Genomic DNA, 20,725 nt, shown 5'->3' on the forward strand with positions numbered 1-20,725 from the left:
AAACTCTAATGTTTAATAAAAATAGATATCTTTTATTTCACAGTTTAAAAACAGGGTATAGCAGTCTGTCTAAAATTACAAAAATGCTTTGTTTGAAGAACTGCATTAAAAAACCACAGGTGAGTAGTAAGACATTTTCCCCCCTTCAAAGCAGCTATTTTTCTCCTGATATACTTATGTAAAGTAATCTGTAAGTAGTTCTCTTCGTTAGCAGTCTGAATAGATTACCTCCGATCATGATTTGCTAGAGTACTGTACACAAGTAGCCTATGTTTCTCAGCTCCCATTTTTATTTACTAATTTTTAAAAAAAATGTGCAAATGGCTCCAAGCACTGTAGGACTTAACATCTGAGGTCATCAGTCCCCTAGACTTAGAACTACTTGAGCCTAACTAACCTAATGACATCACACACATACATGCGCGAAGCAGAATTCAAACCTGCGACTGTAGCAGCAGTGCGGTTCCGGACAGACGCGCCTACAACTGCTCGGCCACAGCAGATGGCAATTCAAACAAAGCAATGTACCGTTTAATCTCCACTGTCTATATACTGGCAAATTCAAGACCTCTTTTAATACAATTATTAGCTGTGTGGAGTTTACATCCTCAAGTACATTTTTTATAAATTGAAGGAGTGGCTGCTGAGATATTCTTTTGCTTTGGTAATCTGTGAATCCCTGAAGAGATGCAATGTCCATATGAAAATGACTGTTCCAATAGTGTGGTTGTGAATTGCACATTTCATCCTACTCTTGTAATGACCCAAAATATCATTCGGAAGTATATCTATTGGCATGCAAATTTAAAAATCCCTACACCCTTGAAGCGGCTTCTGTAAGATGTTCGGTTGTCAATTTCACATAATTTGCTTATTGCACACTCCTGTAGACTAAATAATCTTTTTTGTCTTTGCAGCATTGCCCTGTAGATTATGCCATAAGACTGTATAGAATGAAAGCATGCTAGTGATCCTGACTGCAGGTCAACACAATGAGAGACACTTATAACCGCAAAGCAGGCAGAAGTGTGTGTGTGTGTGTGTGTGTGTGTGTGTGTGTGTGTGTGTGTGTGTGTGTGTGTGTGTGTTTTTGTAATTTTATCGATATGCTAGTGCTATCTCGATCTGTTATATATCTGGATGCCCAAGTAATTCACACATGAGCATCATCCAGAGTAATCTTTTTGATCTTCACTTCTTGTACCTGTAAGTCATTTTGATTTGTGTGGGACTGGATAACAACATTTTCTGTAAGAGAGAAAATGTCTGTGAACCGCCTGTTCCATTTTTCTCCTGGCTGTGTCTAGTATGGATGTATTTGAGCCCTTTATCAATAATATCATCAGAAAACATTACCCTTTTTGAAGGGTCCTTGAATGTCCTAGGTAAATCATTTATGTAGACTAAGAACAGAAGTGCGCAAAGCACTGAACCTTGTGAGACAATTAAGAGGTGTACCCAAACACAACAAGGAATGAAAAGCATGGCTGAGAAATTCATGCAATGACTGCTGAACAAAAATGAGGTCGCTTGGAAGCATACTCTGCTCTGAAAAAGAGTCCCAAAATGATCCAAACGTTTTTTCAAAAATTATCACAGGTTACAAAACTTGATGCTATGCTTCAGATCCTGAACCAAAGCAACAATCAAGCCGGTCGCTGACTTCAAGTTCACCTCGCCCCAAGAAAACTCGTCAGGTGAAATCAAACATTAAAACAATGCTGATTTGATGTTCTTATGTGAGAGGCGTCGACCATTGAGAGTTTGTTCTGCAGTCAGACAGTTAACCAGGCAATCTACCTGTAAATTTTGAAAAGATTATGTAACAGTGTGTGACAGAAGCAGCCCGATTTGTGGCAGTTAGGTGAGTGGTTTTTCCAACATGACAAGACCCCTGCTCACACAACCCGGCGTACAACAGTTCTTGACCAAAAATGGTGACACCTATTCCTCACCCCCAACACTCACCCGGCCTTGCTTATCACTCTTTTTGTTTTCTAGAATGGGAAGATGCATGAAGGGAATGTGTTTTGCTCATATTGCTGAGGTGCTGTCAAGCATCACTAAAGATGAATTTAAACAATGTTTTGAAAAACTGAATAACAGATTACACAAGTGTATTAGTGCAAATGGTGAGTACTTGAAGGGGTCTGAAGGTTTGTGCATAAAATGTGAACAAATAATGTCAAAGACTAGATAAAGCAGATCAAAATGTTTCATATTTCCACAAGAAATTTAAGCCACCAAGATAGTTTAGTTCATCTGGACATCTTTATCATTTTTCCTTCTAAAAACTGTTACATTATTTATAAATTTGGGAGTAATACTACAACAGAATGTGAAATGGAATAAATATGTAAAATTGGTAGTATGGAAGACATGGATTAGTTGGAAAAATTGCAGGAAACTGCAGTTTACCTTTTAAATTTAAGAATCGTGCTACCTGATCTACAATACTCTTTCCATCTTTTGACTCATTACCAAACTTGCCTGATGGAAGATGTTTAAAGAATTTGCAATATTCTGTTAGGATCATAATATGTCAATATAAACCATATCAAATGGTAACAAAGACAAAAATTGAAATAGCTGGAAGAATGGTAATGTTCTCACAAAATCCTCTTAAATTGAGAGAACTAGATTTGTGATCTACTGTGCAATCACTCTATCTTCATTGTTTATTCTGGATAGGAACCATGAGGATAAGATAAGGTATATTAATAAGCATATAGGAGCTCATTAAATCCACATTTTGCTCACTGCACACATTAAACAAGTGGGACACAGAGTAGTTAATAATGGTACAAAGCACACGCTGCAACCCTCTGTACAGTGGCTTATGGCGTACATGTGGTTGTAATCATAAATGCACCCATACCAATTAAAATTTAATATGTGAAATACACTAATTATTTCAAAAACTTTCTCAAGCATGGTTATTATATGAGGTTCATTCAAATGAAACCAGGTCAGTGCGTCTACCTTTGCCTTACACATAAGGTAGGTGGAACCACGTAACTGCGGGCACGGTGGCGCCATGTGCACCGTTCGATGTTGCATAGCACCAGTGTCATTTCACGCCAAAGAGAAGGTGGTCACACAAGTTATTGTCCACTACCGAACATACTGGCGAGTAAGCAGGAACAACGAGGAGTGATTCGATTTTTGGCAGCGGAGGGAGTAGGGGGCTGTGAAATGTATAGATGGATGAAGGATCTGTGTGGTGAGTACAGTCCGAGTCGTTCAAGTTTTGTGGAATGGCACAAAAAAATCCTACAGGGGCGCGATTCACTGGAAGACTATGGTCATCCTGGACAGGCTTATTCTGTTATAACACTGGAAATGGTTGCAGATGTGAATGCTTTAGTCTTGGAGAACTGCATAATCAATGTGGACGAAATCCATCGGTTACTGGTTATCAGCACCCACCCCCATCCAGGCCTGGACCCAACAGCAGCCTACTAGCTTCTTCAAGGATGGAATCTACTGGCTAGTGTTGCAATGGGATAAATGTCTGAACAGTTTTGGTGACTATTTTTGAGTATGTGTACTGTGTACAATTAAATTTTTTGAGTTAATAAAATCGTTACCTTTACTTCACACTAGTGACCAGCTTTCATTTGAATGCCCCTTATTTATAACTGTCACGGAACAGTTATATAATGAAATGTTGGTTACAAATTGCAGAAAATTTTCATAAAGCATTATGAACCTATCACAAAATAATGTTTATATGGTAATGAAAGTTCAACAGAATGCAAATAATTTAGAAGTAAATAGGTGAATTCACTGAATGGTGGGCATGTAGATCACTGAAAAAAAGAATGAAAACTGTGCTTGCTTTCAGATGAGTTCTATGACAAGTTAGAACATGTGGGCGCACTTGCAAACACCAGGGCCATTACATGCATTCTAGCCCGTAAAAGGATCCATCCAGAAGCTAGCAAAGTTTTCATTCTCTTTTGATGACTCAAGTCTGCCACTGTTCGGCAAGTTGCCTCTTTTACTCCTAAATTATTTACAATATAATGTTTTACAACAATCAGCAACAAATCATCACAAACTCATTCAAATGTGGACTATATTCAGGAAGAATGAGTATTACTATCTTTACAGCAGTAAAACATCAAACCTTTATTGTATGCAGACTAATGAGCATTTATCATCATTGTTACCATAATGACAGACTTTAGACAGTACAAAGCTTTCCTCATTTATCTCAATACGAAAGCAGCAACCTTTTATTTGTCACTAAGTGCAGTCTATATCCAATGATTATGTAAATCTTACAGCAAGATAACGGTTCTAGAATTTGAGGCATTTTGCATTATTCAAATTTGATGTTTAATTTAGAACTCTAAAGCAGTGCTTGTCAAAGTTGCATCAATTTCTTATAGCTGCCAACACTGCTTGTAATGCATAGTTTTAATTACTGATGCATATATATGCCTTGCAGTTGCTTAAACACTGTTAAGAAATTTACTGACCTATGACTGTGTGGTTCAACACAACTCTTGAAAGAACACAAAGAGTACTAAAAAAAACCACAACAACAATGAATTAGTCTTGAGGATATGCAGTTTGTTTATTGGTAATTCATTTGTTTTACATTTAATACTGAAACTTCTGCGATCAAAGTGTCATCGGCAGTACCTGAATCAGTATAACTGGACAGTCCTTTCACTCCTTTGTCCTATACTAATAATCAATTCCTAGTACTTGTTTCCATGGTCAATAAATAAATACAATACATAAAACTATCACAGGTCATGCACATTTATTCAGGCAGCAAAATAATTTAAAAATGCCTGTTACAAACAAAACAACAAACAACTTTCACTTATTGATATAATGCTCCATAACACACAGATTCATTAAATTGTGCAATGGCTACAGAGAAGTACAAAATGGCAATAGAATCTATATTAAACTCACTCTCTCTCTCTCTCTCTCTCTCCCCCTCTCTCTCTCTCTCTCTCTCTCTCTCTCTCACACACACACACACACACACACACACACACACACACACACACACAAATTACTTCCACTTACTTTCAAACTTAATTACACTTGCAAATTTGGAAATATAAAATGATCTTTACCCCAACTGTATACGCTTTCAACATTAAGAGACGGGCACGCATTTAAGGCTCCATCTGTGATTACAATTTTTTCAGTATTTAATATTACAACACACAAATGAAGCACTTTCCTGAACTACTGTAATCCAATAAGCACACAAGAGACTCCAGTAGTAGGTCAATACATCTGTAAACCACAACTTCACTGAACAAATCTTTATAAAACATCATACGGAATAAGGTACACAATACACTTTAACTCATAATTGTTAAATAAAATTGGTATATGTCAAAGTAGAGCATTCAGAGATATATTATGTTTTTACACTTTTTATATTACATAAAAATATATTTTAAGAAACTGTGTTCATTGCTAGTAAATACAAGACATTACTACTAAACAATATCATGGTCAATAAAGAACATGCAAACACTTTTACACATTCATTTGCAAACTATACATCTGAGAAAACAGCCAGTACAGCACAATATTACTGATATAAATTCTCATCATAGAGAGAACACAGGATGCAGCTCTCTTATCACCACATTCCTGTCCAGTGGTAACATATGCAGCAAGCTCTCACTAATGAAGAACTTTATTAAAATATATTTGCACATTTAAATATATGATAATCACATATTAAAACTTTTTCTTTTTTTTTTTGGTATTGTGTGACTGACAGTACTGAGACTATCAGGTTACCAAGCTTTACAATTTCTTTCACTGCTGCAACCACAGCTCTCAGTACTGCTTAGGGAGTGTTGATTTCAAACAAAACTGCAGAATTACAACCTTTAACTACAACAGTAAAGATGACATGAGGGATTCTCCAACTGCCAATGGTCCCCACTTTCATAAATAACCACAGTCCGTGAGATCTGCTGCACAACAAATTCAAAATATCAGTCAATCTTCACAGCAGCATAAATCTTCCGAATAAATGCATATGCTGCAAAAAAACCGATAGTTCCAGTAAGAAGCCAAAATGTTATCACCATAATAGCTGTGTAGCCAAAATATAACAATGTGGGAATGAACTCTGTTATTTCCAGCTTGGTGACAAAATAAAATACTGAATATGCAAAGACATATATTGCTGACCCTCCTGAAACTATAAAACTTCTCCACCACCAATGGTAATCCTGAAAAAAGAAAATGCACCAGTTACAAATAAAAGTCTTATCGGGCTGTATAGTAAACCAACAGACAGAACCAACTAACAGAAAACCAATTGACTTGCAGCATGTGTACATAAAAATATCTGGAGATCATAGACACTGTCCACATCTGTGTGTGTGTGTGTGTGTGTGTGTGTGTGTGTGTGTGTGTGTGTGTGTGTATTAAATACTACACAAGTAATTTAAAAAATTGGCATGACAATCCACGCACCCATGATGTTGAACATGTAAATTCTTTTTAAACAGCATACTATACTATGACAGTTGCAGCATACATTTCTGAAAGGTTACATCTCCAACTACAGTGGCTCTATCAGAGTACATACTCTGAATCAAACACACATTTATTAATAGTGAATATAGTTTTCCAAAAAGATTAACTAGTGTTCCTGCTTATATTAAATTCTTTCCTGTGTTTTCCTGCAGTTTAGGTATCAGGTAATAAACTAATACTTTACTGATTTTCTTACAAGAAAAATGCACTGCTTACCTCACCACACAGCTGGAAGTACACCATTACAATTGATATCTGGGAGCATGATATCACCAAGATAATGAACACAAGGAACAGGAAACCAAACAGATAATAGAATTGATTTTCCCAAATTGCAGAAAATATGAAAAACAGCTCAATAAATACAGCTCCAAATGGCAGTACACCTGCCATTAAAGTGCTGAAAACAAAGAAATAACAAAAAGTTGCTTATTTATGAATACTCCAAACTTGAATTCTAATCACTAACAAGACTCTCATTCTCTTCATTCTAATTAAAAGTCGTTTTCTGTTGTGGAACAGCAAACTGACTTCACAGTCATTTATGGAGGAGGAGGGGAGAGGGAGACTGAAATTCTACTGGACATGAATAGGTGTGACATCTATTAAGAGACTGACAAACATGACAGTGTTCACATTTAATGACTCCAGAAAATTCTAGGAAACCAAACTCCAGTTAGCTGAAGCAGGTTTCATTGGTTGGTTGGCTAGCCGGTTGGATGGCTGAATACTTGGTGTATTAGTCACACATTCCATGGGCCACTTTAATAATATATTATAATTATGTGAAATGAGTACATTTATAGGTTAATAAATTAATTTGTGTTTAAATATTGCAAACCATTTACAGATGAGTTCACAAAATACATAAAAATATTTTAAACAGAATTATAAAACTTTATAGTACATAAAGTAGCAATGGCTAAAAATTGATTGCCAGCTGTGTTATGCAGGAGCCAGTAGCATTACAGAGTTTATAGGACTGCTCATGAAGATTATAGACACTTTTGAGTAACTGCGAGAGTTACAACTTTCTGATACTCATCATGAAGCATGCACCCCTCTGGAAACAGCAAGATATATTTGGGTATCACACAACTCAGTATAATGACTTTCCAGTTCGGCAGCCTAATCATTTGGTCAACAACAACTGTACAATTGCAAGATTCAGACCAAACCACAATTTTAGTAATTATTTTTTGTTCTACTGTGTTAATTTGTTGGTTTATAGAAAACCAAAAATTAATACAATGAACTTCACAGTTCACAATAAGATTTTATCAGCCTTCAAAATAGCACTTGTGGTTTCTGTACCACTTAACGTCCTGTTCACAGTCCTTCCACTTCAATTACCATCTGCATCTGGCAAAGCAGGGTGTCTTTGAGCTGAGTAATAAGTCCTCCATTTTCTGCCACTATCTCCCATGCATCACACATTGACAGAGGTCCTTGGCACGAAGTCAGGCTAGTTTTCTTGCATGATCCATTTCATTTGCAACCGTATGTTTTCAATGGGCTGAGGTTCGGTGCAGGAGGAGGCTAGCTGAGAAGAAAAATCTCATTCGCTTCTCCAAACCACTCCTGCACTGCATCTGTTACATGCATTGGAGACTGATCCTGCCAGAAACAGATTAATCCCTCAAGGTATATTTGTCACAAAGATGAGATCATAACGTTATCCATAATATGAGTATATTGAGCAGCATTAAGTCTGCCATTTATCTTGAAGTGTCAACACCAAGGGAACACTTCCAGCACCAAACTGTCACCGACAAAGCCGCTGCAAAATTATTCGGAAATATGTCTGAGATCACAACAGACAAATCAGTCACTGTGGAAAATACTGATTTGTCAGAAAATATCACATTCCACTAGTCATTTACTGTTCACATCTAACACAATCTCCATTAAGTTCCATGTAAAAGCATGCTTTCTTCAGCTGTATCTTGCTTTTTACCAATCTCATCATTCTTTCACTATTGATGGCCAATCCTCTTCAGGACAAAACACGCTCTTCTGGAACCATAACTGCCTGCACCCATTTACTTGTTACTGTTAAAATTGGTGCCAACAAATAACTTCTAGCCACAACAGAAAGAAGAGAGGGCACTAGTCACAGACCTTATGCTCAAACATGCGTTTTGAACTTAGTGCTCAAAGTATATCTGGGTGATACCTTATTTCATCATTTCATATCTGCTGACATGACGTGGGTGACATCTTGTTTCATCATGTCATGCCTGCTGATGCAACCATTTCTTGCAAATGCCTAAATACAAACGTCTATGTCCAACTAGCAATTCACTTATTGCTACAAGTAATGTCTTCCCAACCCACAAAGGAAAGAAATAATGCATGAGGGCCATTTTGAGATCTTGGCAGTGGCTGTTTGTGTATAAGCCTGAGCAATATTATAAGGATACACTAATGCAACCTTCCGGAAGTTATTCGAGGGAACATACATTAGGACACACGAGTTCTATCAGAATACTTTCAGAGCAACAGGAAGGTAAGTATCTGGTAAACAGCAATTTGCATTACTTTCTTAAAACTGAAAGAGTGACCATTTGGATTAAATGGTCCTGGCTCAACTGTCTGCAGAACAAACATGAGTAAGCTGCTAAGTGAAGTACCGCCCAAACAGTATGTAGATTAAGTAATTAACTTTCAAAGCATGGTAAAAGAAACCCATTGATGAAATACACTCACAAATAATACCACGCACATTAAATTTTATCTGTACATACCGAGTATGTAACGTGGTCACAAAGATGTCAGCCTCTCTAACATATCGAATCAGTCATAGATTTAATGAAACTGCTGCAGTCATTATTCTGCTAATAACTATCACTGGACAATGAAAAGAGGCAAGACAGCAAGTAAATAGGCACAATCGAGTAGACAGACATATGAACTGATTTTATTAAGTGGATCTAGGCATTCTTTGTTGGAGTGTCTACAATAAGAAATAGTGAAGATAATGAGTTAATGGAGGATCAGTGGATAACATAAAAATACAAGCAAGGGTTCCATGAATGCATAAGCCTGAAGATAATAACATGTGATATCATATTGACATCCAGGAAATAACTGAAATCAAATGCAAGGACCCATAAAATCAGAAATGATAAATTCTCACAATTTTAATTATGAGGGTAATCCCAAAAGTAAGGTTTCCTATTTTTTTTAATAAGCATAGAACTCTGTCTGTGTGGCAGTTGATCACACTGTTATGAAGAGTGTTTCACACGATTTGTGTTAACATGCGCACGCCACACTGAGGTGCTCAGTCTTGGCTTGGCAGCCATTGAGAATAGAGCACCCGTTGGATGTTACCGCCAAGGGTGAATTGCACACAGTTATTTGGTTTTTGAACACAAAGGGCACTGCATCAATTGAAATCCATCACCAATTGACTGAAGTGTCTGGTGAGTTGTGCATGGATGTCAAAAATGTTCGTAAGTGGTGTAGAGTTTGTAGCTGGTCAGACCGAAATTTAAGGCAAACAAAGGAGCAGGAGACCATCAATTTCTGAGGAGACAGTGTTGAAGGTTGAGGAAAGCATGCATGAAGATCAGCGAATCAGAATGATCTCTGCACGTTGGTTCTTCAGGATTCCTGAAGCACCACTCACAGAATTGTAAGGGAAACATTGAACTACCGGAAGGTGTGTGAAAGATTGGTGCCACGCATGCTGACTGAGGACCACATGCAGCAACGAGTTGATATTTCCCGCACATTTCTTCACTGCCTTGCAGCCGAACAGGACAACTTTCTGGACTAAATTGTCACGGGTGATTAAACCTGGGCATACAATGTTACACCCGAGACCAAGCAACAATCACGCCAGTGGTGGCATCCTTCTTCGCCAAAGCCGCAGAAATTCAAACAAACACAGTATGCCGGTAAAGTCATGACAACCGTTTTTTTGGGATCAGAAAGGGGTTTTGTTGGTCGACTTTATTCCCACTGGGAGCACAATTAATGCTGACAGGTACTGTGAGACTGAAAAAACTCAAACGTGTAATTCACAACCGGAGAAGAGGAATGTTGAGCAAAGGCATACACATTCTCCTTGACAATGCTCGCCCACACATCACTCGGCAAACTGTTGCTCTCCTGCAACAGTTTCAGGGGAACATAATCACCCACCCACCCAGTAGTCTTGACTTGGCACCCAGTGACTATCACCTGTTCCCTAAGTTAAAAGAACATTTGGCCGGAAAGCGATTCAGCTTCGACGACGAGGTGAAAGAAGAAGTTCATAACTTTCTGAGCAGAATGGCGGCGAGTTGGTTCGACATGGACATACAAAAACTGCCACAGAATCTACAAAATTGCATTGACAGTATTGGTGATTATGTCAAAAAATAGCAAAATTTTCAAGCTGTAAACTGATGTAAACCATTATAGAAATAAACAGGTGTACTTATAAAAAAATAGGAGACCTTACTTTGTGATTACCCTCATTTTTAAATGCATTTTATTATCTTCAGAGCTAACCAGAACTTTTTAATTTACTATTCTGTTAACACCTCTATTCCATAACACTAAGACATACGCAAGACAGTTGAAAGTTTACCCCAAAATGTATGCAAATGCACTGAATGAAATAAGATACATTACATATTACTCAAAACATAGGCAAAAGGGCAAAATAAGTATTTACTTGTCACTAAAAAAATCATTAAGTCATTGACCACTCACCATAGGAAAGGATTCATGTACCAAAGTTGATCTGGGACTTGACGTGGAATCTGATTTGTCCGTACTGGATGCTGGAAAGGCTGTTTGCGAAACCCAAAGTAATAACCCAAGTATACAAGTGGTAAGGAAATGCCAAACCACATACATAACAGTGACACCATTGTGGAGAATGGTACTGCACCACTGGAATGTTTCCCCCAGATAAAAAAGTTTAAGAAGAAACAAACTCCAAAAACAATTGCTGGATAAAAAGTGGCAGTCTGAAACAGAACAAAACAGTATGTGCTGAAAGCTGATACTTACACTATCAGTACAGAAAACGTAATGTACAAGAAACCAGTGAGCACAAAAAAAAGCAAATTCGTCGCAGTGAAAAAGAAAGAGTAAAGATTAGGATTTAATGACCACACCAAGACACTTATTAGAGACAGAACAAGTTGGGACAGCAAAAGAAGGGGAAAGAAAACTCCTATTGTCATGTGACATAATAAGACTCATTCTTCCCATCTTATGTTTTTCTACCCCCCCATAAAAAACCAATTTTTTGCTAATTTTTATCTTGTCTTTAATACATTTAAATCTCAAGATCTTATTTACACTCAATTTTTCAGGCTATCATTTTGTTTGTCCTGTTTACAGTCATGTAATTAGTTTTCACTTAGACATACACAACCTGAAAATATAATTGATGACAGCATTACAGTTCATAATATGTAAAACCTGTGAGTTAACCAATACATTTGAGAAAGGTGACCCACATCAAAAGAAGATCTGTTGATAAAATACTCTGAATTATCAAAAACTAATTGACTGAAGAGATAATTAGCATTTAAGTTCATAACCAGCCCAGATTTTATCATAACCATTGTTAGAGTTGGAACTTTGACTAATTTTTTGTTACTTTAATTTTTCTGTACAAAATGACAGATAACATTCATCAATTAACTAACTCCTTAATAATTTCATGTAATTTACCCTAATCTCTATAAGTAAAAGGCAATGTCCCGACTGACTGACTGACTGACTGACTGACTCACACATTGTCCCCAGCATTGTCCCCAGCCCAGATCACTAAGGATAGAAACTTTAAATTTGCAGAAGGTGTTTATCTTATCCTGCAACAGTTTTTTAAAAAGAGATTTTTTAAATTTCCACGTTTATGGGGGTGAAATAGGAAATGAAAGGTTTTTTGAAAGTATGTCGTTTTTAACGCTATTTTTAAGGAAGTCCTATGAAAACTGGTACCTGGTTCCTTAATGAGAAATGAAGAAATACACGTTTCAGCAGTTTTGGAAATTTAACCCCTACACTGGTGAAATAGTGGGTAAAAGACTTTTTGTCAGTACATCATTATTAAAGAACTGCTTAAGTATTTTAAAAGCAACACTGATGACAACTGGTATTTGACAACTTATTTAGGGGAGAGGGGGATGAGAGAGAGAGAGAGAGAGAGAGAGAGAGAGAGAGAGAGAGAGAAAGGAGAAGAAGAAAAAAGTGTTTTTAATGATTTTGGAAAACCAATCCCTTACGGAAGTGAAATAGAGGATGAAAAAATTTTATGAAATTAGTTCATTATGAAAGCATTTTCAAAGCTAAATCTATTAAAGTTTCTAGTAGACTTCTTTTGAAATAAAAATACATGTTTCACTGTTCTTGGAAATTCAACCCTCAAGGGGGGTGAAAAAGTGGATGAAAATTTTTACAAAAATACTTTGTTGTATTAAAACATTTTTGAAGCTAAATCTGTAAAAGTCGGTATTTCACATCTTGGTTAGATATAAAGAAATACGAGTTGGGGGGATGGAAGTTCCTATGAAAATATAACCACAAGAACAAAAATGCATGATCAACAATAACCTTGGACTCCAGCTACAAGGATCAAAAATTCGATTTTAGAAAAACAAAAAAATCTGTACGGACCATATACTGTACGTGAGTGAAGCAGCGGGCAATAAGCTAGTGTGCAACATGGCACTCAAACACCTAAGAACGAGTATCCACTTTGTTGAGCAATAACAGTGTATATGTATTTTTAAATCTCTAACCAACAACATTTTCTATAAACTAAAATCCCATAGAAATTGTTGCCTACTGAAAACAGTAAAATCTAGCTTAGCTGATTTTCAAAGCAGAATGTACTTTATGAAGTAACAATGTATTCTTACACCCATCGCCCAGTAATGTGATGTCACCCAAAATTGGTAGTTCACAGTTAGGAAGTCCAAAAGTAAAAACTATGTCTGGCGCAAAAATATGCGCACTGTCATCTATGGAACTAAGAACTTTAATATTTAATAATTTTCAAGTTATTACTGTAACCTATATTAATGAACATTTTAAGTGAATTATGTTGTAATTAGCAGGAGTATGGAATATTACTTCCATCGAAACAAGAGCTTGTTGGACAAAGTGATGCTCACTAACTGAATTAGATTAACTGCTGAGGGGTAATTCACTATAATAAATTACAACAGAGTACTAAGTGCAAAATGCAACATTTTCAAGCAAATGTTTACAGGATTTTGTGCCACAATAGAATAATTAACTTTGCCACTAGACTGAGATTGTTAGGTAACGTAGGCACTGGTCTTGTTCAGTAAACTAAATTTTTCACTGTTAACAAACAGGTCACTGTTATTCCTAATCAAACTTTGCAAGGAATAAATGTTTGCGTTAATGCAAACTAAATGGTGGTGATTTGTACATTTTTATGCATTCACCGTCCTGCCCTCATCTGAACTTTCAGCACAGCCGTGATCGAGAGTGGTGTTACTGAGGGGAGACTACAAGAACCAGGTCAGTGTCCTTTTCAACTGCATCACCGTGACATTTTCCTTAAGCAATTTAGGGAAAGTACCAAAAATCCTAAACCTGTATGGCCAGGAACAGATTTAACTGCCATTCTTCTGAATGCGAGTTAAGTGTCATTGCAGTACAGTACTCAATAATGGCCGTAGCTGGTGAAGGAGGAGCAATTACTGCAGTGTACACAGTAAGGTAAAGAACTGTCTTGGTAAAATGTTTTAGAAATGTTTTATTGTTCCAGGTTCACTTAGCAGACCTCATGTATACAAGTTCTCAAAGTCTTTCTGTAGGGTGATGGCCAGTTCAATTAAGACTGAAGACAATTCTAAAAACAGAGATTTTACTCACAATACGCACTGAGCACAGAAAGCCACAGTTTATTATGTTATATAAATAGCATTTTCTGCCAGGGAATAAAATTGTGCAATAAATGACCCATGAGAACAATGGCTAATTCAGGTAATGTATTCAAAAGGGAATAACAGTGTAACTTAAAAATAAATACTACATTGTCAAGTATTACTTAGGTAAAGTGTAGGGAATGGTAAAAATCTAATATAAATTAATAATACAACACCTCTGACTTTTTACAACATACTAACATTAAAAACAGAATTGGAGACACTTTTCGAGCAATGTAACATTAAAAATGGGTTAAATAAGTTTTGCTTAAAATTGTACTCACTGCCTCCCAAAATTACTTGTGGCAACATGCACATTGCCACAACCTGTAAGATATTGCAATTTCGGCTACATGTTCTAAAATTTTCTTTTAAAAACATGGATAATATGAAAAGATGACTAAAAACTAAGAAAGGGATATGTACAACCTCTGACAAAGTTCGGTGAACAGTCCTGTAACATTAACGTAGATGACCTATGAACTACAGTTACCTTACTGTCCTTTGAAATAGCCACCTCCTACAACTATGCACCACTGAGCTCTGCACTTCATGTCCTGGAAACTTTGCATGAAGTCATCCTTTGTGATGGTGTTCAACAGCCGTGTCACGTTCCGTTGGGTGCCAGGAATATCATCTAATCTCTTTCCTATCAAAGCGAGTTTGAGTGATGACATTGGCTGTGTGTGGGCAAGCGTTGTTGTGAACAAAAAAAACAGGAACTTTGTTTTGCATACTGGGGTCGTATCCTGCGGAGACATTGCATGAAACGGATCAAAATTTCAACGTACTGTGCAGCGTTCAGTATTGTTTCCTCAGGTAGAAATTCCTTGACTATCGAAAAAGATGATAAGCATTGTTTTGATGCGTGATTTTTCGGCTCTGACCTTTTTCCAACGAGGTGATGTTGGAGAACACCATTCTATGCTTCACCGCTTCGTTTCAGAGTCTTACCGGAGACACCAGGTTTCATATTTAGTGAATACGGTTCAAGAAATTTGGTGTCGCATCCATAATTTCAGCAAAATCCTGTGAAGCCTCTAAACGTGACTGCTTCTGATCATCAGTCAAGTGATGTGGCAGAAGACAACACTTTTTTCTCTTCCCTAACTCCTGCGTAAGGATTTGTCACACAGATTCATGGTTCACCTGCAGTTCATCCGATATCATGCGCACCGGTAATCAACTGTCATTCACGATTAATGTCTTCACTTTCTCAATGTTTCAGTCACTGACGGCAGTCGCCGGTCATCCACTATGTGGATTGTCAGAAACACTTTCCCAGTCTCCTTGAAAACGAGTGAACCACTCTTACACACACTCAATGGACAGTGCTTGATCCTCATAAACACCTACCAGCATTGCATGCATTTCTTTCAGTGTCTTACCAACCTTAAAACAAAACTTTAAATTGATCCTTTGTTCATTCATTGTCCTGTTCTCAGTTCAGAACCAACGCACTAAAGAAGCACTTCGTCCAACAGGCCTAAAATAGAACACACAGGGTGTTCAACTGAACTACGCTGGGGGCAGGTTACCAACACCGGGGGCTATGCAGGTGCCACGTTGTGAGTTGCCAGTGTTGCCTGATTGAGTGTTCTGACTTCATTTACCGAATTTTATTGTCAGAGGTTGTAGCTAGCTGATGACTTACAGAAAATATGGATGAGTCAGTCACTCAAGTAACACATGAATAACTCCTCCCTAGACTTTGTTGGACATTTCACAGAATCTTCAAAGTCGTGCCACATTTGTCTCATTGTCAACTAAAATAAAACTTAGGTCTACAAATACATCATGTCAGAAGGTAAAAGTAGTCAACTAAAATGTGGCACACTGTATTTGTACACCACAATCACCATACACTGGAAGGTCCTATTGTTGGAGTAAGAAGCCACACATTATGCATTCTGTAGACAGGTGAGAAGGACCTCGTCCCTTCTGCATGGTTGTAAGGAAATAAGCTACAGCCATGTTTGCTGATTTTGCTAACAGCAGCTTATTGTCCATCACTCCAACCATACTTTTTCCCAACTAGACATGACTCTGTCCCCCAGAAGTAAGTTCATCAGATGTCAAGGGGATGATCCATGAACCACCGTATTACCATTGTGTCTCTCCTTTGCTACTACATCTGCCAATTCGTTGCTATGAATTACCGTGTACCCTGGCAGCCAGCAGAACTACACCTCCTTCCCAAGACCCTGTATGTGAGAAAGGCAGTTCTGTACATTCTGCTATATTGTCTGCTGAGTATAGTATTGTAGAAAAAGTAGACCACTAAAGACAAGGGAGCGGATGAGGAATATTTCAATCCAAATGCTTCCCATCTGCTCCAATGCCCTCGAGGCTACAGGTAATTGCACAATCACAGAAATTCATGTAGTTACGGGAACTTGACGACACAATCAGGAAATATCACTGAGCCGAGACTTGTCTGTAAATACAGCTATTATGTACTGGTGCTCATTTAAAATTTCTTAAAAAATTGTCCTAAAAACATGTGCCAGAGTGCACTTTCTCTTTTACCGCACTAACTCTAAAAATTACTCAAGGCTGCTCCTGTAAGTTGGGTGGCAGTCAGTCATAATACGGAATATGGTTTGGTACTTGACCCACACAAAGTATCTAGTTCAAGCTTCACATAGAACCCAAAGGGTCTCATTGCTCAGAGACAATTTGAGAAAATTTCTTACATAGCAGGGCTAACAATTGTTTGGTATGCTCAAAAAGACTGAAACAGAGAGAATCTTACATGCCTGCCCACCATTTGCTGCTTGATGGTAAGTGGTAGCCTCTAGCTTCAGCACAGAGACTTGGTATAGGGCTCGTCTTGAAGAACGTGGTCAGAATCAATGGTCTGTAGATAAGTAAGTATCTATAATCCATATGCTGTGCATCCATAATCTAGCCAGAATCTCACGAAAACTTTATAAAACTCAAGCAGACAAGTCCTGCATCCTATCCTGTCGTCGTCGTCGTCGTCAGTCCTGAGACTGGTTTGATGCAGCTCTCCATGCTAATCTATCCTGTGCAAGCTGCTTCATCTCCCAGTACCTACTGCAACCTACATCCTTCTGAATCTGCTAACTGTATTCATCTCTTGGTCTCCCTCTACAATTTTTACCCTCCACACTGTTCTCCACTGCTAAATTTGTGATCCCTTGATGCCTCAACACATGTCCTACCAATCGATCCCTTCTTCTAGTCAAGTTGTGCCACAAACTTCTCTTCTCCCCTATCCTATTCAATACCTCCTCATTAGTTATGTGATCTACCCATCTAATCTTCAGCATTCTTCTGTAGCACCACATTTCAAAAGCTTCTAGTCTCTTCTTGTCTAAACTATTTATCGTCCATGTTTCATATCCATAAATGGCTACACTTCGTACAAATACTGTTAGAAAAGACTTCCTGATACTTTATACTCGACATTAACAAATTTCTCTTCTTCAGAAATGCTTTCCTTGCCATTGCCAGTCTACATTTTATATCCTCTCTACTTCGACCATCATCAGTTATTTTGCTCCCCAAATAGAAAAACTCCTTTACTACTTTAAGTGTCTCATTTCCTAACCTAATTCCCTCAGCATCACCCGACTTAATTCGACTACATTCCATTATCCTCGTATGCTTTTGTTGATGTTCATCTTATACCCTCCTTTCAAAACACTGTCCATTCCATTCAATTGCTCTTCCAAGTCATTTGCTGTCTCTGACAGAATTACAATGTCATCGGCGAACCTCAAAGTTTTTATTTCTTCTCCATGGATTTTAATACCTACTCCGAATGTTTTTTTTGTTTCCTTCACTGCTTGCTCAATATACAGATTGAATAACATCGGGGAGAGACTACAACCCTGTCTTACTCCCTTCCCAACCACTGCTTCCCTTTCATGCCCCTCGACTCTTATAATTGCCATTTGGTTTCTGTACAAATTGTAAATAGCCTTTCGCTCCCTGTATTTTACCCCTGCCACCTTCAGAATTTGAAGGAGAGTATTCCAGTCAACATTGTCAAAAGCTTTCTCTAAGTCTACAAATGCTAGAAATGTGGGTTTGCCTTTCCTTAATCTAGATTCTAAGATAAGTCGTAGGGTCAATATTGCCTCACTTGTTCCTACATTTCTACAGAATCCAAACTGATCTTCCCCGAGGTCGGCTTCTACAATTTTTTCCATTTGTCTGTAAAGAATCTGCGTTAGTATTTTGCAGCCGTGACTTATTAAACTGATAGTTCGGTAATTTTCACATTTGTCAACACCTGCTTTCTTTGGGATAGGAATTATTATTTTCTTCTTGAAGTCTGAGGGTATTTCGCCTGTTTCATACATCTTGCTCACCAGATGGTAGAGTTTCGTCAGGACTGGCTCTCGCAAGGCTGTCAGTAGATCGAATGAAACTTTGTCTACTCCCGGGGCCTTGTTTCGACTCAGGTCTTTCAGTGCTCTGTCAAACTCTTCACGCAGTATCGTATCTCCCATTTCATCTTCACCCAAATCCTCTGCCATTTCCATAATATTGTCCAGAAGTACATCGCCCTTATATAGACCCTCTATATACTCCTTCCACCTTTCTGCTTTACTTTCTTTGCTTAGAACTGGGTTTCCATCTGAGCTTTTGATATTCATACAAGTGGTTCTCTTTTCTCTGAAGGTCTCTCTAATTTTCCTGTAGGCTGTATCTATCTTACCCCTAGTGAGATAAGCCTCTACATCCTTACATTTGTCTTCTAGCCATGCCTGCTTAGCCATTTTGCACTTCCTGTCGATCTCATTTTTGAGACGTCTGTATTCCTTTTTGCCTGCTTCATTTACTGCATTTTTATATTTTCTCCTTTCATCAATTAAATTCAGTATTTCTTCTGTCACTCAAGGATTTCTACTAGCCCTTGTCTTTTTACCTATTTGATCCTCTGCTGCCTTCACTATTTCATCACCCAAAGCCACCCATTCTTCTTCTATTGTATTCCTTTCCCCCATTACTGTCAATTGTTCCCTTATGCTCTCCCTGAAACTCTGTACAACCTCTGGTTTAGTCAGTTTATCCAGATCCTAGCTCCTTAAATTGCCACCTTTTTTCAGTTTCTTCAGTTTTAATCTACAAGTCATAACCAATAGATTGTGATCAGAATCCACATTTGCCCCTGGAAATGTCTTACAATTTAAAACTTGGTTCCTATATCTCTGTCTAACCATTATATCTCCAGGCTTCTTCCACGTATACAACCTTCTTTCACGATTCTTGAACCAAGTGTTCGCTATGATTAAGTTGTGCTCTGTGCAAAATTCTACCAGGTGGCTTCCTCTTTCATTTCTTACCCCCAATCCATATTCACCTACTACGTTTCCTTTTCTCCCTTTTCCTACTGCTGAATTCCAGTCACCCAAGACTATTAAATTTTCGTCTCCCTTCACAATCTGAATAATTTCTTTTATTTCATCATACATTTCTTCTGTTTCTTTGTCATCTGCAGAGCTACTTGGCATATAAAATTGTACTACTGTAGTAGACGTGGGCTTTGTATCTATTTTGGCCACAATAACGTGTTCACTACGCTGTTTGTAGTAGCTTACCCGCATTCCTATTTTCCTATTCATTATTAAACCTACTCCTGTATTACCCCTATTTGATTTTGTGTTTATAACTCTGTAGTCACCTGATCAGAAGTCTTGTTCCTCCTTCCACCGAACTTGACTAATTCCCACTATATCTAACTTTAACCTATCCATTTCCCTTTTTAAATTTTCTAACCTACCTGCCGGATTAAGGGATCTGACATTCCACACTCTGATCCGTAGAACGCCACTTTTCTTTCTCCTGATAACGACATCCTCTTGAGCAGTCCCCGCCCATAGATCCGAATGGGGGACTATTTTACCTCCGGAATATTTTACCCAAGAGGACGCCATCGTCATTTAATCATACAGTAAAGCTGCATGCCCTCGGGAAAAATTACGGATGTAGTTTCCCCTTGCTTTCAGCCGTTCGCAGTACCAGCACAACAAGGCCATTTTGGTTAGTGTTACAAGGCCAGATCAGTCAATCATCCAGACTGTTGCCCTTTCAAGTACTGAATAGGGTGCTGCCCCTCTTCAGGAACCACACATTTGTCTGGCCTCTCAACAGATACCCCTCCGTTGTGGTTGCACCTACGGCACGGTTATCTGTATCGCTGAGGCACGCAAGCCTCCCCACCAACGGCAAGGTCCATGGTCCATGGACATCTATAAATAAGTCACATCAAGATATTCACTGCCTTCAAGGTCCTTTTA

General features: G+C 38.0%; 1 protein-coding gene across 3 annotated transcripts in view; it reads right to left on the bottom strand.

Annotated features, from left to right (window-relative positions):
- Nucleotides 1-4,560: 4,560 nt before the first annotated feature.
- Nucleotides 4,561-20,725, bottom strand: part of LOC126272166 (transmembrane 9 superfamily member 4-like) — a 59,556-nt gene continuing 43,391 nt past the window's right edge. For all 3 annotated transcript variants that reach the window (XM_049974800.1, XM_049974801.1, XM_049974802.1), the window contains exons 8-10: nucleotides 11,245-11,504; nucleotides 6,754-6,937; nucleotides 4,561-6,227 (exon numbers count right to left, since the gene is read on the bottom strand). In XM_049974800.1, the coding sequence (XP_049830757.1) occupies nucleotides 5,988-6,227; nucleotides 6,754-6,937; nucleotides 11,245-11,504 (684 nt within the window). In that variant the 3' untranslated portion in view covers nucleotides 4,561-5,987. The remainder of the gene's footprint in view (nucleotides 6,228-6,753; nucleotides 6,938-11,244; nucleotides 11,505-20,725) is intronic.

Source organism: Schistocerca gregaria, chromosome 5 (assembly GCF_023897955.1).
Source record: "Schistocerca gregaria isolate iqSchGreg1 chromosome 5, iqSchGreg1.2, whole genome shotgun sequence".
NCBI lineage: Eukaryota > Metazoa > Arthropoda > Insecta > Orthoptera > Acrididae > Schistocerca > Schistocerca gregaria.